At 37.3% G+C, this 24,856-nt stretch overlaps 1 protein-coding gene across 4 annotated transcripts; it reads right to left on the bottom strand.

Moving 5' to 3' along the window:
• Positions 1-1,656: 1,656 nt before the first annotated feature.
• LOC144432394 (translation elongation factor 2-like) lies at positions 1,657-24,750 on the bottom strand. Of its 4 annotated transcripts, none has more exons than XM_078120436.1 (15): positions 24,626-24,750; positions 12,994-13,175; positions 12,473-12,633; positions 12,097-12,317; positions 9,885-10,118; positions 9,509-9,622; positions 9,130-9,268; positions 8,696-8,891; positions 8,232-8,355; positions 7,972-8,078; positions 7,501-7,636; positions 6,498-6,641; positions 6,017-6,409; positions 5,663-5,795; positions 1,657-3,902 (listed from the first exon to the last, which is right to left on the bottom strand). In XM_078120436.1, the coding sequence occupies exons 1-15, from the start codon at positions 24,626-24,628 to the stop codon at positions 3,730-3,732; spliced, it is 2,460 nt and encodes an 819-aa protein (XP_077976562.1). In that variant the 5' UTR covers positions 24,629-24,750; the 3' UTR covers positions 1,657-3,729. The 4 variants fall into 4 exon arrangements, with proteins under 4 accessions (XP_077976562.1, XP_077976564.1, XP_077976563.1 ...); XM_078120438.1 differs by lacking the exon at positions 24,626-24,750 and adding an exon at positions 15,132-15,741; XM_078120437.1 differs by lacking the exon at positions 24,626-24,750 and adding an exon at positions 13,379-14,003.
• Positions 24,751-24,856: the final 106 nt, after the last annotated feature.

Genomic DNA, 24,856 nt, shown 5'->3' with positions numbered 1-24,856 from the left:
GAGACATTTGGCGATAAAAATGTCGGCGGATTCGAATGTCGACTGAAATATTGTTATGTTTTAGTATGAGTATAGAATATATGAAGCTGTAATGAGGAGCTTTAGGGATGATAATGAAAATAACTTTATTCAATCTTTTTAGTATGAACCTTTGGAAGGAATAATCACCGCATTAGCAGATTATTATGCATCGTATTTTGGGCATCGAGGATCTCATTATTGGAGTCTTGGATTGTGTTTGCTACTCTCGATTCTTGGATTGCCTCAATTATTCGATGTGAGCATAAATGGGAACGTGGTCATGATGCTAACTGCCAAGACGACCGTTCTGTTATTGTGAATTAAAGAGGTTCCCCCCCTCGCAAGGCATACTGGCGAAACATACAAATCAGCTGACTTTGTATTTAGTCTATTGGTGGTTGTTGCTGCGGGCATGCAACTCCCACATTTATGTTGATAGGTATTTGTCTGCATGTCTGTTTGTTTGTCTGTTAGATGAACGAAAGCGAGGTTGAAGATGCTCCAAATTTTGCATGTGTATTCATCATATCTCGGACCAGAAGCCTGTTGATTTTAGATTAATTATGTCGTATAATTAGCGCGTTATTATTATATAATTAGTGATGGGACACGCGGTGTCACTATCAGAGTCATGAATCGAAACCGCAGTTTCGATCGATAAGTCTTCGGTCTCCGACCGATATTCTCGTTTCTACATTAAACAATTTTTTCAAACCATTAAACTTTATTAAACAATTATTAACAATTACTTCAGACCACCTTAGTGATGGATATTCAAAAGAGGACCCCAACACCAGTTGCCAACCATTTCAATAGCGAAGGGCACGATATAGACAATTTCAGTATTCTGGGAATTGACTCACTAACCCACGACGAACTCTACAAAAAAAAAAGCATTTTTGGATTAACAAAATGAAGACTCGGCATCCACAGGGAATTAATAAAAAAGATTTAAACTCAAAAGGAGAGGGGCGTCAACGCAACTACAAAACCAAAAACAAACAGTAGGCTACTATCAAAAAACAACAACAATACAAACAAATAAGGTTCAAAAACAAACAAAAGAAACTGCACAAATTGACAAACTCCAACCCAACCACATCAGTTAGACCGGCAATTCTAAGATGATACGGACCAATTTGTCCCATCCCCATAGCATAGCGTCTAAATCCATAATCTATGGTAGGGTATTTCGAGGTCCCTCGCGACTCCTGTCACACAATTAAAGTTAGTAAGTATTCTTACTTATCGATCTTTAGATCGGAGACCGCCGACTTATTGTTCTAGCGCCGTGTATTCTTCTCTCTGGCTCAATAGCGACGGCGCGTGTTCCATCACTAATTAATTAATAACTCGCTAATTACACGACATAATCCACCCAAAACCAAATTTGGAGCAGATTCAACCTCGCGTTCGTGAGATATTGCGTGTCTAACAGACAAACAAATACCTATCAACATACTTATCGATCGAGATCGATATGTAACAAGTCAGAATTCTGTTTCTACTCGCTGGGGTGGGGATAAGCATGGCTCAGAGCAAAGTGAATATAATTTAGGATGTGGTAAATATTTTGCTATTGACGATAACTATTTGTAACCCATACCACAATGTTTTTCGTAACAAAACAAGCAAATAGATGCGGTTTTGGTTTATTTCAAATCTTTTTTCACAGTAACGAAATTTACCCATGACGATGACGAAATTTACCCCAGGTTAAGAACTGCTAGTTGGATAGCATTAAAAATGTGACAGAATCGAATGTTATGTTTTTATCCATTATGATAAAAGACCAATTATATTCTGAATAGTAAAATAACATTAAAACATGTTAAAAAATACAAATAATCTATATATATTTCTATCATGTATCTCAGGATGATACTTTTTATAATATAAATCCTGGATAAACGGATGATACTTTTTATAATAAAAATCAAGCAGTGATACATCTCTCGCATAGAATATAAATTAATTTTCTCATTGCATTGCATCTCAGAAAATCCCATTTGAATATTTTCGGCGCCATTGAACCCTTTGCACTTGGCATCAACTGCGTTTTGTTGCCATTTGTCTAATATAAATATAAATAAAGGGGTTCTCGGTCCTACCTTCTCTATTTCAATTTCGAATAAAATTGACTATAATACTAAATAATTTGTCCTCTGTGTTCTATTGAACATGATCGTTAAGTAAGAAGATATTAGGAGACCAAGATTGGTGTTTTTTCGTTGTAACTAGAATAGATTATCTAAGAGGCTCAGTAACATACATACATATGAACAATAACATAGTTGATGACGAGCCATTCCAGTTTCGAGTCGATTCAGTTACTGAGCAAAGTCTCACTGGCGGTTGCTTAAATAATAGTCCCATTCATTACATTTTTATCAGTGGAGTCACATCCAATTTTTGGAAAAAAACTGTAACTCGAGTCGTGTAAACACTGAGCCAAAGATGTCGTAACTTATATAAAACAATGTGAACATTGCCCACATATAGCAGTGGACTATTGACTGTCCAATGAGCATCGCCGAACCACTCGGACATATCCGTGGACCATATTTAATTTGAGTAAAATTCTACAATAAATTTCTCTTCGTACTATTTACAGTTATTATCTTGAACATGTTACATCAAGGTCTGCTTCTTCACAAGGACGACATATCTGATCAAAATGTCCTGAATCTGAGTGGAACATCAACATGGAACTCAATACATTATCTATGGTCTACTCCAGTGGTTCTCAACCTTTTTGTCTTTGCGGACCCTTCTGGTGCACTCAAAGCGGTCGCTGACCCCTCAAAAGTTTTTTATTTGAAATTTAGTTTATAGCTTAAACAGCAACCTAATGTTCTATACAGATTTAACTAAGTCAAAAATAACACCAATCTAGTGGACATTTTCATTTATTTTGTAAAATCGAATACACTTAATGGGATTTCTGCTGTTGCATATCAGAAGCAAGTCTGGAAATACGTGGTCGTGTTTTTGATAACGATAGACGCATATCGTCTTCGACGTTTAGTTGGTTACGAGCCTTGGATTTGATATAGACGAGAGCAATAAATCCACTTTTACAAAAGTAAGTGGAGGCAAATGGAACAATAACACGTAATGCTTCCATCGATACTTTTGAGTCCGGCGGCAAAATGGCGCACCAAAACTGAGAAAGTGATTTGTGAGAAAGTTGCTGAGGACAGCATAACATAAAACGCATTGCGGTTTTCCTTGCCACCCTCTGACACTGAGGTAAACCCCATTTCAAGATAACTTTCGGAGTACTTTCTTGATTTAGCCATGCAGGTTAAATTTTAGAAAGCAACACAATCTCCTTTGTTAGCTGTAGAACAAATAGCTACTTTGCTTCAAATGAGAACGTGACCAATGACCACATACCCTTGAAATAAATCACTGTAGCTGCGTTCTCGTATTTATCATTGTAATGTCATAACTCGTATTTGTCACAATAGGTCTACGGGAGATAAATCAAAATAGTTTTTGTAGGCTTTTGTCACATTGTCATAGGCAGCAAATGTTCGAGCGTATTACAAATAAAAACGATATTAAACTGCAAATAATTTCCTAAAATCTAAATTTGAATCGCGGACCCTCTGGAAATGCTCCGCGGACCCCCGGTTGAGAACCACTGGTCTACTCTATACTATGGTTCACGCAGCATTGGTAACAGTTTGATGACTTTTATATTTACGGTGTGTCCAAGTACTGGTCGAGTTTTGGTACCTCTTCACTGAGGCCCTTTCGTTTTCTTGTGATGGAAATGATCTCATCTCGCTTATTTTCAAGAAGAATGCTCCAGTGATCAAAAACAAAATGATAAAACGCTTGGCCACTGGTATTGCGAAGATCCTCAGTAAATCCTGTTAGAATTCAGATACGAATGTTTAACAGTACCTTCATGCAAGCAAGTGTAGTCTAAAACAGTGGTTCTTAACCTTTTTCAGTTCGCGAACTGGTAAAATTTTAAAACAATTTTTGCGGACCGCCGAACCTTCAAACTCAACCGAAAATGTCATGAACACAAAACATAATCAAAAGAATGCGATTAGGACAAAAGTAGGCGGTGCAAAGGGAGACAATTCAATGATAAATTTACTGCTGTCTTTTTGATATTATACATATAGGAGAGATTAAGGTATAGATGGTTAGACGAATACCAGTACTACGAATCAATAGATCTTTCCCCGACCTTTGACCCCCGGAGAATGCTTCCTATACTTTACCATTGCAAAATTTTCGGGGCTTATTTTTAGATTGGTTTCGCGAGTTGGTGCCTGCAAAATGGGGTATTTGTTTCAAACCATCATTTTGATTTATCGCATTCAACAATCTGTTTTTTAAAAGTATCGGTAAAGAATTTTAGTCTAGTCTATCACAGCTATTTCTACATTAATTTTTGATTACTGCAGTTAAATTGAAACTCCTGGGAAGATAAAGTGATCATTGAATTATCGGAATTGTATTTAAATTCCCGAAACACAACTGAAAACTAACGAACACAATTCAAAAACGCGCAAATGAGGTAATGTTCACGACCACGCCTGAAAATCTGTCTGAGTGGGAAAAGTGTCTAGGCGGATGCGAAAAGGGGCATTGTTACGTCACTTTTTGCATCTTGCTGATTGGTCAATGTCGAGAAGTAAACACGAAAGTCGATGGTCGGGGAAACATCCATAAGAGTTAGAAAAGCACAAAATTAATGAACATGCCGTCAATACTTTACATTTTGCAATTTGCTCATAATATATTCATTTCATATTAAAATATATTTGGCAGTTCGACAGCAAGAACCGACCCCTGTCCGCGGAATGGCGATTGAGACCTACTGGTCTAAATTCCACAAAGCACTGCATACTTTGACAATTAGTATTACAACGGTCATACAAAAAAACTACTGAATTTTACTAGCTATATGAATTTTTAACAATTTGAAATATTTGCAGGAATTACAGAGAAAATTTAAAGTGACATTCCTAGTGTCATTGATGCATTTCTATCCATACCGTACACCACAAGTGGCCAACATGTCAATCGCCACGTCACAAGTAATTAATCTAGTCTGATGTTGATAAATTTAATACCAAAAGCAGCTCCTTTCTGTTGGGTGCTTTGAAAAAAAAAGAATATGAGGATGTACATGGACAAACTACGATCTACACATATAGTATTTGAGTCTGGGCAAGCCCGATAGAGTATGTTCCTAAGTAACGAATGGAGGTCTCGCCGCTGCCAAGGTTTAGAAATGAACTTGCCGAATATCATCTGTCTTGTGGGACTAAAGATCCTGCAGTAACTTCTGCCAGGGGCGTAGCCAGAAATTTCAAATGGGGGGGGGGGTTCTGAAAGTTTTATTTGTCAAGTTGATCGAAACAGCTAGCGGGTCCGATCGAACGCTGGAATACGCGTGTTTTCATTAGTCCTGTGGGTCTTAAAAGCATTTTAAGCTACGGAAAATTGCTATCTATGATACAGAAAAATGATTTTATTTTTTTTACATTTCAAAATGGGAGGGGGGGGGGGGGTCGACCCGCAAAACCACCCCCCTGGCTACGTCTTCTGCACTGCAGTATGCGAAACGACCACCCCTGCCTTACACTAACAGTATAGCAATATATCTTACCGAACGACTCATTAACAGGTAAATATGCTTTGATGTTGTACCAACTAGTTCCAGGTTGTCTGTCATATTCTATCAATTGTCCCCGACGACGTTTGAGTACAATATAGATTCTTCCGACAGCGGCTTCAGGACACTATATTAAAAAATATCCACGATATGGGAGTGGATTTAGATACTATCACCAAAGTTCATGACTATAGAGATAACCATATTATCGGCATAACCTGACAGAGATGCTCTCAAGCAAGACCAAACAAGTGTTAATCAGTAAGAGAATTAACATACAAAAAGACTAAACAACAAACAAACTAATCTTTTAGAAATCTCTGAGAAAGCCATTAGCAAACGACATACCTTAATCGCAACCCAATAGATTGGTTCAAGGAGCGCAGGTGAAGCTGTTAACTGACAAGCGTAGATGCACCGTCGCGTGGTTGGGATAATTTGTGCACCTCCTCGATGGATAGCGTCAGCATGCAATGTAACATCATGAACCTTAACAAGAACTCCCCTCATGTTCTCCTCACATAAGACACCTTTTTCAGTAGCCCACTGGAACCCAGTAACAACCGAATCTCTGATTTCGTTCAGATATTGGACACCATTGGTTACGTCCATGAGAAGGTTAGGGCCTGTACCACCAGGTCCAAATCCCCAGATATTGCGAGCTTCATTTACATCCATATCAAACTTGTCAGCCAAGAGACCAGCTCTTGTTTTTATATTTTGGCGAGGAGTGACATCACCCTGAATAAATTAAAAATGGAGTGTCGAACATATATTTCCGATACAACATCCTCAGTAGCTAATAAATCAACCTAATAAAACTACTCACGTCGTCAATAGCTTCATCCAATCCTTCAGGACATGCTTTTGCCCTCATGTACAATATATTATGTTTATTTGGCGATTTCGAAATGCACATGACACCAGATTCCTTCGTCACGGTTTCACGGTAAGATACGAATAGGTCAGATATCTGAGAATCAATGGAATTATTGATACAGTACTGAAAAGGCGGATTCAATCTAAATCAAAAACATTATCATGTATATCACTGGTGGCCTACACGTCGATCGTGGATTGGAATAGAGTCTCGACTTGTCGATCACGTCTGATTTTAAGTGAAATTAATAAAATACCCCAAAAAATACCTTCGAACCAGTTTCATACAGCGCCTGTTATGTGTTTTGAAACTGGAAGAATACTGTACCGAACAAATAAAAGTTTCGCCGCTGCCAAGGTTTAGAAATGAACTTACCGAATACTGTGTGTCTTGCATGAAAAACGATCTTACAATAACTTCTGCAGTGTGCAAAATTCATTTTCTCACTTCAAGAGTAGTGTGGAAAAGTGTATTTGCAATGGTAGCAGTGGCGTCAGAATGCCCGATTTTTTCTAATTCAAAGCGAGCGACGAATCGGACTTGGAAATAATTGTAAATTAGATACTGAAATTTGAGCAGTTATGTAACATATATAGTTTGAGAATTGAGAATATTCAATTTTTCGTTGTTTAGACAACACCTACGACTGAAAATGAGTCAGGCCTTAGATCTGAATTATATGATTCGAATAAATCCTAAAAAAATGATGAAAATGTACTCCAGATACAATTACACAATCAAATTCACAAATTAAACGCAATAAAAAATACAAATTTTTAGCAGCGAGTGCCCACAGAGCCGATCTTATTGGCAGCGGTGGAATTTTCTGTATGCGTGTGTGTAGTTATCTACATATCCAGTAGGCCTACTCATTCGTTTTGTGTATGACTTTATCGCAGACTCGATCGCAGTCGAGAGCAGGTTGGCCACACCTGATGTATATAATAAAAACCTTCAGTGGGATGTTGGCTAAATCTTCTTCCAAATCTTTCATGCGACTCTTAAGATGCAATTCTCCTGCCCCAGCAACAATGTGCTCTCCACTCTCTTCAATAATGAACTGAACCATAGGATCAGATTTTGCCAATCTAGATATATATACAATACCTTTTTCATCTATTTCAATCTTAAATTAACACAAAATCCAATGCAAATTATATCCAAGAAAGCAATCAATCCTAGTTTATATTGACAAAGCTTGTGTTTTGACACATTGGTAAAATATAAACCAAATTCATTATGAGGTACGAAAACTTGCAATATTCAATAACTGCACTGCTTGAAAAAAGAAACTGCATACTTCTTATCGAAATTTAAATATACAAGTACCCGAGTATATATACATAGTTTATACTGTTGTGAAAATTCCTTCTGTATAAAGTAGGTTTGCCATTGTCACAGCCCTTGATAGAAAATAACTTACCTTTTCAGTCCTTCTACAAGCTTAGGCAGATCTTCTGATTTTTTAACTTCCACTGCAACACGTACCACAGGCGACACGCTGAACTTTATCACTTTCATGTTGTAAGCCTGTTGAACATAGGTGTGGAAGTTCAAACATTGCTCAGGTTTTGAATATTGATATTCATCAACAATGCACATAGGAGGAATGATGCTTCAGAAGTGACAAGTTTGTAGGAACAAGTTTAATGAAAAAAATTAAGATAAAATGTAAATACATACAGTTGCCAAAGTTGTGATGGTTCCAGTCTTGACCAGATACTGATCCACTCCTGACAAACCAGCAAAATTACCGCATGGCACGTCTTCAATTGGTTTAATGTGATGTCCCATCAAAAGAATAGTTCTATAGACATAAAAAAAGTTGTTAAATTGAGAATGTATGTACGTTATAATCGGTTTAATAATTGAATATGGCGAGCAAATATCGTTTTTTGGGACCTCCTGAAGTATGCGCACCAAGATGGCGCACAACCTGAACTCGGGTTGAAGTATGACATTGGCATGTTTTATTATGCTCAGACGTGATGGTGATACCACAACAAATTTCAGTTTCCTTTTGGCTATGACGTCATAATATGCATTTCGAAAGTCGAAACACCGCTGTTACAGCCCTAATCACAATGATATCCCAGCACCAGCAGTAATAGCAGAAAGTAATATCAAGTTAGTAAAAAAAATAACACCTTTCAATCCGCTTCATGTACAAGTCTTCTTTTTTACCAGGAACATAATTAGGACCCAAGATTCGAACTTCCTGCCCAGTTTTAACAGTTCCAGAGAAAACTCTGCCAAAAGCGTAGAATTTCTCCTTGTCACTTGTAGGTACCATTTTACTGATGTACATTACCAGAGGCCCTTTAGGATCGCAGTTTTTGATACCTTGAGTAAAGATGTAAGGTTTTGTGTCAGAGGAGTGCAAACAGCGGCCCGCAAAAAAAATTGTGAGGCCTGCAGAGGAGTGCCAATTTTGAATAGCTTGCCCGCGAAGTGCCACACTGTTTTCAAAATACCCTTGTGCTATATTATGATAAAATTAAATTAATTCCATTCAGAATTGTCCATGTTATTACCCAATTCCAATTTGAAAGTTAAACACAAACAATTTAATTCATCTCACCAGTTGCAGCCTCGTCATCTTTGGGACCTTCATATAAAAGTTCCATACGATACTTCTGTGATGTCACTGGTGATGGTAAGTGGATTGCTATCATCTGCAGCAAAGTGTCTCCAGCTGGCAGCCAAGTGCGCATGAAGACCTGGGGAAATAAATAAATGTTGAATACATTAACTATATTGTATCATTATGTAAACAAAAAGTACTGTATAGTTAACTTCTAAGGAAAGAGGCATAATTCTCCGAAGAGAAAAAAATTTTCATGCTGGGACTTGCGTGTAAGAAGTTGTAGTTACAAGTATGTACTATTACCTATCACTCTTGGGGTCTATTAAGTTCAGCAACTATTGAGATTTCATACAGAAATAAAACACAAACGTACCTCCATCAACGATACACCAGTTTTATCTTTATCATCTCCTTTCAATGTAACACCAGTACTTTTCATCCATTTTTCAATCTCTTGTTTATTATTGTTCATTATAGCATCGCGAGCCTGATAAGTTGTGAATTACCATGCTCATTAGTTGAAGCCAAAGCATTAGTTTATATTGAACACTAATAGGCAATTCTCGAACTCAAATAAGCAATTTTGCGAAGCTGGTTGTTTTATACTTCAGACACGTTAATAACTAAATCATACCTCCTTGTCCATTTCTTTATAATGGGAAGGCTGACAAAATTTTCATCAAAATATAAATTGAAAACAATTGCCCCAAATGTAAAACCAAAATAGGACTGATTCAAAATCAAATTACCTTGTAAATTGGATCCAGCACATAAAGGCAAAAGGCACGCTCATTTGTGTCTGATTTGGTTTCAGACCACATTTTGGTTCCGATATCAAAGAAGTTATCTCCCCATAATTTGTCAATTAACTTCTCAGCGGTGGTTTGGAATTTTTCAGCATACATTTCGGCAAATTGTTTAAGAGAGAATGCCCATCCTTGGAGTCCAGAACCAAAACCAACTGTTCCTTTGTTTGGAAATACCTGTTCGAATTAGCCATTGATATTAATGAATAAATTTACTGGGAGTGGAAACATAAGAAAATATATATCAAGTAACAGGGCCGCAGTCAGTGGGAGGGATACATGAGAGAAATTGTAGGGGAAATGTTATTTTGACCACATAGAAATGCCATTATTGACGATATATGTTAGTATCAGCATTTTAAATCAAAGCTGAGTTGCGTGAATAGGCTACTCAACACTGAGTATTCACATGATGACCAATTTGAGGAGGTTCAAGTACTATTAAATAGGGATGGGACGAGTCCGGCATTACAGAGATTCGACGAATCCGAGTAATAGGTCAAGGACTCGAATCAAATCCTCCGAGTCCGTGACGTCACAATGTAAAAGTAGAAAAACACGTTTTTGACCATAAAAAAGTAGAAAAACACGTTTTTGACCATACTACAGCATCGCGCGCTCACAAACATACGTCGTAGCTCATATTTTTTGCCTAATGGTTCCGCAGATAGCTGTTGAATTAATTTAAAAATATATTTTTCTTCTTTTTCGGCTGCCCTAATACAAACGTAAACGTGGGTCAATGTGCGCCTTGGCTGTGAACTGGATGTCCAGCCCACCACCTTGCGTCAATTCTGAGCGGCTATTTGGAAATTCTTACATGTCAAATAGAAAAATAAAAAGCTTCTGACTACAATGCTTTCCCATAATTCCAGATATTTCTAACCTTAAATTTACTATGTCACGTGTGCAAATGGTAAAGAGATGCCACTTGTCGTCAATACAATGCTTGCATTTTAGTAGTTCATGTAAACGTTCTAAAACGCTCCATGCTTTCCATTGCTCCCATTTTTAGAGAAAGGATTGCACGTAATAAACTCGATTTAAAAGAGGTATTGATGAGATTCCATCTTGGGTTGATCCTGTGCATGTTATAAATTTATTCACGCAAATCGAAAACGCAAAAATATTGCGCTAACAGATATTTTATTGTGTCCACATGTACATCAAAAAGGATAGATAGTTTGAAGGCGACTGGCGCATCATTGTTATAAGCTATCAATAGTTTTAACCTTGCGTCATATTATCTGGATATCTGTCGTCGTTTTGAATGAGTGTGTTTATAATACACACGAGTGATACAATACAATATATTGTTAAATATCTAAACTTGAATTTCAACTAGTTAAGATATGTAGTAAGATTTATAGGGGAAAAAGTACATACATAGGCGTAAATTAGTAGAAACAGAATTGATTATAGACTCGGTAAAAACGACGTGGACTCGAAATCCAATCCGAGTCCAAAATATGCGTGGATTCGACTCGAATCTTAGTCCGGATCCCGGCCCATTCCTACTATTTAATACAAAAGTAACACGGACAGAATATAAAATTGAAAAGCATAAAAAAGTCTCTCAGCAATATGGCGCTGTAAGCAAGATTTCTGGCCGGGCTCATAACATTTGCGAGAGTGCGGTTACATTTGTTTCTCTCCGGCAAATAACTAGCTCATTTATGAAACATTGGAGAGAGAACAACACGACAAGGTTACCGCTGATTACGGATTAATGGTCAACGATTAGTAGATGTTAGAAATAGGACGAGCAAAATAGTCACCAAATCATGTCTGACAAAGGGAGTTGAGCTACACGAAACTGTGTGATTTCGTCTTTTCTTTGGTTCATCGTTAAGCAGAGTCAAAAAAAAAAAAAAAATGCTTATTAACCCAACAATACTATATTTTTAATTAAGATCCAGACTTTTCAACTAACCATGTGCCTGAAAGCATTATTTGATTTTTTACGGCACTTATAAGAGGATTTCGCTTCGATCAAGGCCGTATACAAGCAGCCACGGATATTCAAATTGCAACCTAATATTTGGAGAACCGAAATTGTTCCTTTTCGACATAAGTCTACCACAGATGCGATGCTCACACATTAATCTATAATTCTTAACTGGTATGGCACTGTCCAACGTATCAGTAATTTGACCTGGATATCTCTGAAAGCTTGCGTTTCGTCGCTGCCACCAAATGTTGAAATAAAGACATTGGTACTCTCAACAATTCGATTGAAGATTTGATAAAGATCTTCTTTTCCAACTTGTTGTTGCGAGAGAGCACTGTCCATCTTGTTTATGAAAACGATGGGCTTGATACGTTCAGCAATAGCTTGGCGAAGTGCAGTCACAGTTTGATCACTAATAGGCCTACCTGATAGCACAAAATATTTACAATTAAAATAAGCAAATTGACATCATTTGTTTGCATGTCTAATGAAATACAACTTGAAAATTAAATAGTAACAAACTCCAGAAAATATTCTCATATACTTTATGCTCATGAGCAGAAATAATGTGAGTACTTACCGCTATTATAATCAACCACAACAAGTGCACCATCTGTAACACGCAAAGCAGCTGTAACCTCTGATGAAAAGTCAACATGCCCTGGTGAATTAATCAAATTGATAAGAAAGCCATTGTCATCTTTTTCCGTTCCAGGCAATTCATAATAAAGAGAATGTGCACTGAGAAAAACGTAATTAAAACAATGTAATTGTATATTTCAATTTTTTTCTTTTACAACAATATGTAACCAATACTTGGTTAAAAATCCGAACTCTTTTTACTCAATATCTATTTCAATATGGTTCCAATTCAATTCTAAGAATACCCCCAAATTTAAAGACATCAATTATAATGCATGCATGCAAACCGAGATGATGTGGCATCTCCATAATGCCAAACCGATACTACCTTTACAAACTATAAGGACGTGCAATCTGAAAACATCATCATTGCATTCCCCAGAAAAAAATAAAATGTATTGTATCACTGTACTGGCCACACTTCATTTTGAGGATATATTTGATTTGAGGCTCACTTACGGTGACTCTCCAGCTTTCTCAGCAGTGATACCAGCTTCGCTAACAGCAGTGATACCAGCTTTGCTAACAAGGATGTCTGTTAATGTAGATTTTTCATGATCTTCACCAGCAATAACAGACATGATTCGAATATTGGCTTTTTTGTCCATGATACCACGGATCTGATCGTCTGTAAAGTTCACCTAAAAATAATTTTTCAACATCTGTCTACAGCAACCAAGAATTTTGTGGTAGTCCAAGGATTAATCGTGCATATAGTTACAGCGATTACATTTTTAGCACGACATACCTGATGAATTTAGATATGGGACTAATAACATGTTCCTTTACATTAAAACCTTTTCCCACAATCAAGTCTATTTTCATTCCTGGCGGGTATTGTTACCTGATTGATACACTGTTCTGCTCTATAGTCATTTCATATAATTGGCTATGGACGGACTTGATAGCTTTGAGTCGATCGTACAGCATTTTGAAAATTATTTCGAAGTGGAAGGTAGTATCGAAGCACTTTGATCCGTTTTTGGTCAGCGTGTAAAGTTGGCAAGAGAAACCCTGCATAGAGTTAGCTGGCTAGACTAGCTACTCCATACTCAAAACTTTCGGATAGGAATGAATTGGTAAAATATCAAGGTTCGTTCGCCCATGGTCTTTTGCAACCACCATCTTCCTGCATTCTGACATTGGAAGATGCAATGTCCTCAGTTGCAGATATATCGAGATCCTGTGTATCCCCACTTTCCAGTATTTCTCGTTTCAGATGCGGACAAGTTGGGCAGAGAATTCGTTATTGTCGCAGTCCACAAGCTCTTACACCACCATCTACGCCACGTACCTGCTGTAAGTAAACAGGTCATTGGGCACAAGATTGTTCAAATAATACAGGTGGCCCAACTTGCTTTCGACACGGACAACACAGGGACATATTAGCTGATACTATTCCATGACAGCATGACCACTGAACGAGAACTTCGAACCAGTCTTAAAAATCAGGATATCAGGGATGAGGTCCGCACTTTCTGCTAACATGATTTTAGACGACGTTGTTTTGTCACCTGGTCCTGGACCCACTATTTTCGACTAAAATTTTTTTCCAGTCACTTGGACTAATGTCAAGGCTTTGGTCAATAATGTGCCTGTTGTGTGTTTAACTGATACCGGTGCGGGTGTCTCGCTTTATCGACACCACTTTGAATTCCATTTTACGGGTCGTTTTGCTTTCGAGAGCCAAAATGTTACTGTTCAACGTCGCTTCCCTGTTGTTGTGTACGGTAACTGTGAAGGAGGATGTGGTTATGCCAGCCCGTTCTGGAAGTGTTGTACTCTCTCAGCTACACCTGTACGGTACACTCCACTCGACGAGCCAGAGGAGCAACACCAAATTGGTCGCTTCGCTGACCGTCTAAAAAGGAGGCACCTGTTTAGATGAACAATGAAACTGACTATGGTGCTGTTCAGAGCATGAAAACGCAGTGGTTCGCCGTCATATGGTGACTACACCACTGCAGCCTATTCAACAGGCCGCCCGACGTCTTGGCTGGGTAAAGAGACAAATACCGGAAGATGCTGTTGACGATGCTTGAACAAGGAGTGATTGAGCTGACTGATAAACCTTACCGGTACCTGTCACCAATTGTTCTGATACCTAGGAAAGACGGTAGTACGCGTTTTTGTATTGATTTTAGGATCCTTAATTCAATTACCAACAAGGATGCTTGTCTTTTACCTTGTATAGATGACATCGTGGACTCCATTAGAGAATCAAGCTGGCCCTAAACACTTGACTTGGCGAGTGGATATTGGAAAGTATAAGTTGATCCGTCCGACCAATGACATTAAACAACATTTAATGTCATTGGTCCGACAGAGAGATTTCAGTCTCCCTGGGAAAGGACACACTACCAATTTGTAGTCATGCCATTTGGTCTGTCTAATGCGCCTGCAACTTTCGAGCGGATATTGGACCTAGTGATGGAAGGAATGATCGGGAAAGGTTGTTCACATGATTTGGATGATGTTTTAGCCCGCGGATCAGCTTTTGACGCCTCCATAAGCAGTTTGAGGAAGGTTTTCATTCGACTTCGGGTTCAAAACTTGAATCGACTAAATGCCAATTGTTCCGTCAATAAGTTACCTACCTTGGATACAAAATTTCTTCCGAATGAGTTAGCCGTGATCCTCACAATGAATCAACAATAGTCGAATGGGAAACGTCTCAAGAAGCAATAGATATTAAAAGTTTCTTGAGAACTGCCAACTATTATAGACGTTTTGTGGCTGGGTATGCCACCATAGCATCGCCTTTGGTTCGTTTGACTCAAAAGAACGTGAAATACGAGTGGACTGATGACTGTCAGGAAAGATTTGAAATCACTGAGCGCCTTTTTACGTCCGCCACGAATAATGGCGAAATGACGTACTGATTGAACCGCTGCCAACAGCTCCCTCTCCGTTGCACAATACCGACATTTCGTTTTGGATAGAGTAAAGAGTTCTACCGAAATAAGCTATAACATGTTCTTCTCCCCCTTGCATTTGTGATAATACAGCACCAGTCCCAGTGCCACTCGCGTCGGTGTCCTTGAACCAACGCAAAAGCCAAAATAGGAGCGACAAACACTTCTTGATTCGCGCTGATCATCATGTTGCCTCCACATATGACTTCGGATTAGGGACTAAACATGGATATGCAGATGAGCTGTCTCGTCAAATCAGACGCTGTAAGTGCCCGAACTGCGTGTCTACTTCCCTGAACCCTGATATCATTATCCAGCTAGTGTTGACCCGTGTCCGTTCATGTCTGAAGGTGACTTCTAAGTTCAGTACTTATCACGTGTACTGTGTCACATTAGCGGTTATGAGTTGGTACTGTGTGCATTAACTGTTTTAAGTTTATCTATCTGGAATGTGTTCTGTTTCGAATGTGAATAAAGTCTACAAATGCAATATAGTTGTGCGTGTATACACACCACCTTACACCACTGTCATGCCAGCCAAATACCAGCCAAATATCAAACTCGTATTCCCGAATTTCATATTAAAGTGTTTCCTGGTCTAACAAAATGTACTTTCTGACTTTCTACGAAAACTAATACTTTGGGACATCACGCTATCGGAGGATTTATATTCAGATGTTGATTTGGGAATATTACTACAACTTATTATAATGACATGATATGGAAATATTCAATATTTGAAAAAAAAGTTCAATTATGTGAAAATTGAATTTTTTCATTAAAAATAGAATTATTTCAAATCTTTCCGGTCTCGGAGGAAAAGATTTGAATATACCATTGGCTAGAGGATTAACCAAAGAACATATTCCGACAAAAAAATTGGAGTGATTTTCGAACTTTTTGAGGTTCGAAACTGTTCAAATACACAAAAATTGAACTTTTTCATAAAAAATCGAATTATTTCGAATTTTTCCGGTCTCGGGGGCAAAGATTTGAATATACCATTGGATAGAAGACTAACATAGGAACATATTCCAACAAAAAAATTGTGGTGACACCAAACGAGTTTTCGAACTTTTTGAGGTTCGGAACTGTTCAAATAAACAAAAATTGAACTTTTTCATAAAAAATCGAATTATTTCGAATCTTTCCGGTCTCGGGGGCAAAGATTTGAATATACCATTGGATTGAAGACTAACATAGAAACATATTCCAACAAAAAAATTGTGGTGACACCCGACGAGTTTTCGAACTTTTTGAGGTTCGAAACTGTTCAAATACACAAAAATTGAACTTTTTCATAAAAAATCGAATTATTTCGAATCTTTCCGGTCTCGGGGGCAAAGATTTGAATATACCATTGGATAGAAGACTAACATAGAAACATATTCCAACAAAAAAATTGTGGTGACACCCGACGAGTTTTCGAACTTTTTGAGGTTCGAAACTGTTCAAATACACAAAATTGAACTTTTTCATAAAAAATCGAACTATTTCGAATCTTTCCGGTCTCGGGGGCAAAGATTTGAATATATCATTGGATAGAAGACTAACATAGGAACATATTCCAATAAAAAAATTGTGGTGACACCCGACGAGTTTTTGAACTTTTTGAGGTTCGAAACTGTTCGAATACACAAAAATTGAACTTTTTCATAAAAAATCGAATTATTTCGAATCTTTCCGGTCTCGGGGGCAAAGATTTGAATATACCATTGGATAGAAGACTAACATAGGAACATATTCCAACAAATAAATTGTGGTGACACCCGACGAGTTATCGAACTTTTTGAGGTTCGAAACTGTTCAAATACACAAAAATTGAACTTTTTCACAAAATATCGAATTATTTCGAATCTTTTCGGTCACGGGGGCAAAGATTTAAATATACCATTGGATAGAAGACTAACATAGGAACATAACCCAACAAAAAAATTGTGGTGACACCTGACGAGTTTTCGAACTTTTTGAGGTTCGAAAATGTACAAGTATGAAAAAATTTTACTCTTTCACAAAATATCGAATTATTTCGAATCTTTTCTGTCTCGGGGGCAAAGATTTGAATATACCATTGGACAAAAGACTAACAAAGGAACATATTCCAACAAAAAAATTGTGGTGACATCGGACGAGTTTTCGAACTTTTTGAGGTTCGAAAATGTTCAAATACACAAAAATTGAACTTTTTCATAAAAAATCGAGTTTTTGTGTATTTGAACAGTTCCGAACCTCAAAAAGTTCGAAAACTCGTTAGGTGTCACCACAATTTTTTTTTTTTGGATATGTTCCTATGTTAGTCTTCTATCCAATGGTATATTCAAATCTTTGCCCCCAAGACCGGAAAGATTCGAAATAATTCGATTTTTTATGAAAAAGTTCAATTTTTGTGTATTTGAACAGTTTCGAACCTCAAAAAGTTCGAAAACTTGTAGGGTGTCACCACAATTTTTTTGTTGGAATATGTTCCTATATTAGTCTTCTATCCAATGGTATATTCAAATCTTTGCCCCCGAGACCGGAAAGATTCGAAACAATTCGATTTTTTATGAAAAAGTTCAATTTTTGTGTATTTGAACAGTTTCGAACCTCAAAAAGTTCAAAAACTCGTAGGGTGTCACCACAATTTTTTTGTTGGAATATGTTCCTATGTTAGTCTTCTATCCAATGGTATATTCAAATCTTTGCCCCCGAGACCGGAAAGATTCGAAATAATTCGATATTTTGTGAAAAAGTAAAATTTTTTCATACTTGTACATTTTCGAACCTCAAAAAGTTCGAAAACTCGTTGGGTGTCACCACAATTTTTTTGTTGGAATATGTTCCTATGTTAGTCTTCTATCCAATGGTATATTCAAATCTTTGCCCCCGAGACCGAAAAGATTCGAAATAATTCGATTTTTTATGAAAAAGTTCAATTTTTGTGTATTTGAACAGTTTCGAACCTCAAAAAGTTCAAAAACTCGTTGGGTGTCACCACAATTTTTTTGTTGGAATATGTTCCTATGTTAGTCTTCAATCCAATGGTATATTCAAATCTTTGCCCCCGAGACCGGAAAGATTCGAAATAATTCGATTTTTTTATGAAAAAGTTCAATTTTTGTGTATTTGAACAGTTTCGAACCTCAAAAAGTTCGAAAACTCGTCGGGTGTCACAACAATTTTTTTGTTGGAATATGTTCCTATTTTAGTCTTCTATCCAATGGTATATTCAAATCTTTGCCCCCGAGACCGGAAAGATTCGAAACAATTCGATTTTTTATGAAAAAGTTCAATTTTCGTGTATTTGAACAGTTTCGAACCTCAAAAAGTTCGAAAACTCGTCGGGTGTCACCACAATTTTTTTGTTGGAATATGTTCCTATGTTAGTCTTCTATCCAATGGTATATTCAAATCTTTGCCCCCGAGACCGGAAAGATTCGAAATAATTCGATATTTTGTGAAAAAGTAAAATTTTTTCATACTTGTACATTTTCGAACCTCAAAAAGTTCGAAAACTCGTCGGGTGTCACCACAATTTTTTTGTTGGAATATGTTCCTATGTTAGTCTTCTATCCAATGGTATATTCAAATCTTTGCCCCCAAGACCGAAAAGATTCGAAATAATTCGATTTTTTATGAAAAAGTTCAATTTTTGTGTATTTGAACAGTTTCGAACCTCAAAAAGTTCGAAAACTCGTCGGGTGTCACCACAATTTTTTTGTTGGAATATGTTCCTATGTTAGTCTTCAATCCAATGGTATATTCGAATCTTTGCCCCCGAGAACCGGAAAGATTCGAAATAATTCGATTTTTTTATGAAAAATTTCAATTTTTGTGTATTTGAACAGTTTCGAACCTCAAAAAGTTCGAAAACTCGTCGGGTGTCACCACAATTTTTTTGTTGGAATATGTTCCTATTTTAGTCTTCTATCCAATGGTATATTCAAATCTTTGCCCCCGAGACCGGAAAGATTCGAAACAATTCGATTTTTTATGAAAAAGTTCAATTTTCGTGTATTTGAACAGTTTCGAACCTCAAAAAGTTCGAAAACTCGTCGGGTGTCACCACAATTTTTTTGTTGGAATATGTTCCTATGTTAGTCTTCTATCCAATGGTATATTCAAATCTTTGCCCCCGAGACCGGAAAGATTCGAAATAATTCGATATTTTGTGAAAAAGTAAAATTTTTTCATACTTGTACATTTTCGAACCTCAAAAAGTTCGAAAACTCGTCGGGTGTCACCACAATTTTTTTGTTGGAATATGTTCCTATGTTAGTCTTCTATCCAATGGTATATTCAAATCTTTGCCCCCGAGACCGAAAAGATTCGAAATAATTCGATTTTTTATGAAAAAGTTCAATTTTTGTGTATTTGAACAGTTTCGAACCTCAAAAAGTTCGAAAACTCGTCGGGTGTCACCACAATTTTTTTGCTGGAATATGTTCCTATGTTAGTCTTCAATCCAATGGTATATTCAAATTTTTGCCCCCGAGACCGGAAAGATTCGAAATAATTCGATTTTTTATAAAAAGTTCAATTTTTGTGTATTTGAACAGTTTCGAACCTCAAAAAGTTCGAAAACTCGTCGGATGTCACCACATTTTTTTTGTTGGAATGTGTTCCTATGATAGTCAACTATCCAATGGTATATTCAAATCTTTGCCCACAGGACCGGAAAGATTCGGAATAATTCGATTTTTCATGAAAAAGTTCAATTTTTGTGTATTTGAACATTTTCGAACCTCAAAAAGTTCGAAAACTCGTTGGATGTCACTTCAATTTTTTCGTTGGAATAAGTTCTATTAGTAGTCTTCTATCCAGTGGTGTTTTCGAATTTTTTCCCCTGTGACCGAAAAGATTCGAAATAGTCAAATATTCCGTATAAAATCACGGCCACACTTCGATATGACATTCGGTACAACTTTTTCAAGATTTGGCTGGAATTTTGCTGGCATTGCGGTGGCCCACCTTACAGCTAGTAGCACCTATTTTCAACTCTGACTTGCCAGCATTTACAATTTTACATAGTGCCCGTACCTCTGGACATTTTAAAAGTATTCGTGCTCGTTTCTATTGGCCTGGTGTTAAAAGAGTTATTTTGCTATGTTGCAGATTTTGCAACTCTGTGCTGCGACTAAGATGACACATGGAGGTAAACAAGAAGATCTACAACTACTTTGCTGCTCACCCATGGAATATGATGTATTTCTTGGGAGCACTACCTCATACCAGCCCTTTGGAGTTCCTCGGATTCGAGATTTTGTATCTCAGTTGTTCACTGAGATGTGCGAATTGTTTGGTATTGTCAAGACGCATACGACACTATATCACCCCCCTGCTGATGGACAAGTGGAGAGGTTTAATCGAACGATTAAACAAATGCTCAAGCCTTATGTGAGCGATTATCGAGACGATTGGGATGACCATGCTCCATATCTGTGCATAGCTTACAGGGCTACAGTACATGAGAGCATACAATTTACACCTAATTGGCTTATACTGAGTCGAGTCTTTTGTATGTGCCAGAAATCACTTAAATCAGCTGCATTGCGATAGAAGAGAAATTTGGATGTTTATTTAAGTGTATGGTTTTACCATTCACCCAAAAAGAAGAAGATGGATGCTCCAGGGTCCTTTCACAGTTAGAAGATGTTTCTCAAATCACACCTATGATTACCACAAAATCCGGGCGATAGAGCGCGGGTGGTACATGTGGTACATTAATTTGCGACCTCATATCCAGGAAATAACACAATCTGATGGGGAGATAATACATTGGTAAGAGTTGCCCAACCTAGAAGGACAAACTTCACGAATGCCTAAGCGTGATCGTAGGCAACCTGTATTTTTTGGTTTGATTAGTGAACTTTTGCTGTTTACCATTTTGTAATGGAGATGAAAACATTCTTTCATAATGATCCATCCAATGTTTTTTTTTATGTTCGGGACACCGATGGCGTTTGTCAGTCTGTGTTTTGGTATCCAGTTAGGATAGGCTACCAATTGTGGAAATACAGCTGGGTTTGCTCCAGTTAGATTTTCAGTGTTTAATGTTTTTTTTATGACTGTCTAATTGTTGCCAGTTCCTAAGTAGGATACCAAAGTTAGGTAATGTTGCCTCATAATAAATCATTTCTGAAGCTTAGAAATGTTTCCCAGCTAATTTGCATATCAATCTCCCATACAGGTCAAGTGCATTTTACTATATTTGAAGGGTATTCAGGTATTCTTTTCAACTTACAAGTATAAACTGGCGCGACAAGTCTTCATTTAATCATAATATATACACATAAATCTCGTTGCGTAAGAAATCTGTTCGGATGATGAATTGTATTATTTCAATGCTAATTTGCATACCAATCAATCAATGTACTTTTCAAATATTACAAACTCTTGAACCGTCTGACTTGCAAGTCGCCCGTTCATCTCTCAGCGCCAACACGTTAAAATTCTCTTTTCGATTATATTCGTTGATTTTCACAATATACAGTAAACAATCTTATATTTTGTGCTATATATTTATATATATATGCCTATACGCCAGTGGTTCGTTGTTTTAAGACGAGGTTGCGTTGGTTTATTACGCAATTTCACTTCCGCCGTCATATTGCGACATCTTGGCGCCGAGCAATCACACTTTTCGCTTTCTCGGCCGCGATTCATCGCAAATGCGCCCAATCAAATCTAGCAAGATTCAAAAACCTAAAAATTGGAACGCGTGCGTTTTCTGTTCTGCGAGTATTTCGTGATTAATATGACCGTCTATATAAAACGCTATGCATATTTCTTTGTTTAAACCAGAAAACAGTCAAGAACAGTAAAATATTCCAGTAAGATATGAACTTGTTGCGACCCTGCAAGTGGTCACGAGACACGCAAAAAAGCAAGGGCCGCAAACGTGTTTGCCAGTATTTTGAGCAGACACAGTAGGATTTTGAGCCTGGTGCCAAGTTATCGACGACTTTGTCATTGTAACGTAAATTCATTTCGTTTGAGGCGTCGATCAACTGCAAAGGGATTAATATGATGAACCCGATGAAAAAGAAAAAAGCTTGATTAAAATTGTGATTTCACTTCACAGTCCAGATTTAAAAAAGAATTACTTGACACAATTTTGGAAATCTCTTGATAAGAATACCCATCGCTAAGTAATCGAGCAATCAAACTGTTGTGCGTATTTTCGACCATTATTTACGTGTTACAGAAACTTCTTTGAGGCCACGTTTGCAATCCTATATTGGAAACGAAACAGCAGCAAAATTCTCACTCTAGAGTTAATCGTGTTTGTACGTTTTTTGCCATGTATTATACGTGTATTTTTTATGTGAGATGTTTTATGCGTGCCTTTCTTACGCATAATGGGTGCCCAGCACCGCATTTTATTACGCAAATATATGGTATTATTTTATGTTCCAACCATTTCAATTTTTGCCCGGCACATTATTTGATTTCTCCGTGTGAAATGTTTTTAAGTGTGCCTTCCTGCTCCAGAAGCATATTGAATGCCCGGCATTGCATTATATTACGCAAATATATGTTATTCATTTCTGTTCCGGTCATTTCAATTTTTGCCGGTCCTCGAGTGGATTTAATATAATTTTACCGGTCCGCCAGGGTAGGAAGATTGGGGACCACTGTTATGTGCTATATATATGTATGTTCCCAAAAGCTTTTATTTGTTGATTTCCACAATACACGGTAAACAATCTTATATTTTGTGATATATATATTTATGCTTATACTAAAGCGCGAGTGAATCGCGTACAGTAAATATTTTTCTCTTTGAAAATTCACCGCATCGAATCAGGCTAGGCTATGGTTGATCGATCGTTCTGTTGTTCTTTGTTCGTTATCGTTTGAAAGGTTTTCAGAGTCAAATCATTTATTATGAATCATAAAAGGAAATAGAATCGTGAAACAATGAGATTTGAGCGAGGAAACGCCTATTTTTTTCTGTAACGTCATCTGCGATCAAACCACTCGTTGTTTTCATACCTTCCTGATGTTGTAAAACTCTTCACATTTTTATGTTTATGTTGGGTAGCATATGAAATGAACTTCAAAGACCTTATCGGACTTGCTTAGATTCTTGGTTAGCGCGCAACCCTCAGATTTATTGAAATATTTTTCTTGTTGTGCGACGTTTTTCTATCGCTCGGAATGAAAGCGATATTTTTATCATCTCCAAATGTCCTAAGTGGTTGTCTGGCTGAAATGCGATCATGATAGGTTTTATGGAAATGCAACCTGAATATCTATTTTTTGAATCCTGATCTTTTTTTGGCGGTATTCAGAACTATAAAATACAAAGTAGCCTACCTACAAAATGCGCATAACATCGCATTTCCCCAAGCCTGGAAGGAACGCATTTTTGCTAGATTGGCCAAATATTACTTAAGACACTCACCCTTGAGTGGTACATACCATATATGCACATCCCATTTATAGTATGGGGTATCATACTCAAGGGTGCTATATTTAGTATATGTCCAATTTTATTATTATGTTTACATGTATTATATTTCATGTTGTATTGTCTCTATTTATTGATGTTGTCTTGTCCTACCAACTACTTTGTACAAACAGTTGGGCATACTCCACCCTTAACCATGCTGCCTATATTGCTACCCACCCACCCTCCTCGCAGAACTGTCTGTAGGAAGGACCACATTATACTTATTTGATTTATTGCATTTTATGCTTCTCATAAGGGGTGTATGCCGCACTGTCATGTGTTTTAGGCCAGTATGGTCTTCAATGTTGATATTTACTAACTCCTGTGTTTCTGCTTTTACGAGACGATTAACATACATACATACATAAAAGGTCCTTTCGTATATTGCTGCGCAGGAAATTAGCTTTTAGCGAGGCCATAACAAACATTCCAGACTCCATGGTTTACACACAGCAATGCAAAACGTCGCGCAAAATTGTTTTTTGAGACTCTAGGCCTCCGAAAGGTTTCTGGCATTCACAAAAGAAATAAATACGAAGATCATTACATAAACTGGATGTTCGGTTTTTTGTTAAGTTTAAGTGTGGGTACTTCCCGTAAAGGTTATACGATTCCTTCGCAAAAATCATATCCACTTAAATTTGGCTCAACAAGTCATATTATTCATATATATTGCACGAAATATATCGGCAGACAAATGATGGCTTCAAATTCCATAAAATAAAGAAGATAAACTCACCATTTTGGATGTTTTAACTTCCTTTCTACACTCGGCGAAAAAAATCTACAACCGAAGGGCTTGGTTCAGCAACGTTCAGACGTTATGAAATGACAGAGCTGTAACGCAAACTGACTACCGGTACGTCATGGCGCCACGTAGCAATATGGCGTGACAATAAACAAAGCAAAAGAAAATGTTTTTATTCTGGGATGGGCTCCATTGACATTGTAGGTAATGATGTTCGCCCAA

The sequence above is a fragment of the Styela clava genome, chromosome 15 (genome assembly GCF_964204865.1).
Source record: "Styela clava chromosome 15, kaStyClav1.hap1.2, whole genome shotgun sequence".
Classification (NCBI taxonomy): domain Eukaryota; kingdom Metazoa; phylum Chordata; class Ascidiacea; order Stolidobranchia; family Styelidae; genus Styela; species Styela clava.
The sequence above is the reverse complement of the archived record's forward strand: the minus strand, read 5'-3'. Positions and strand labels throughout refer to the sequence as shown.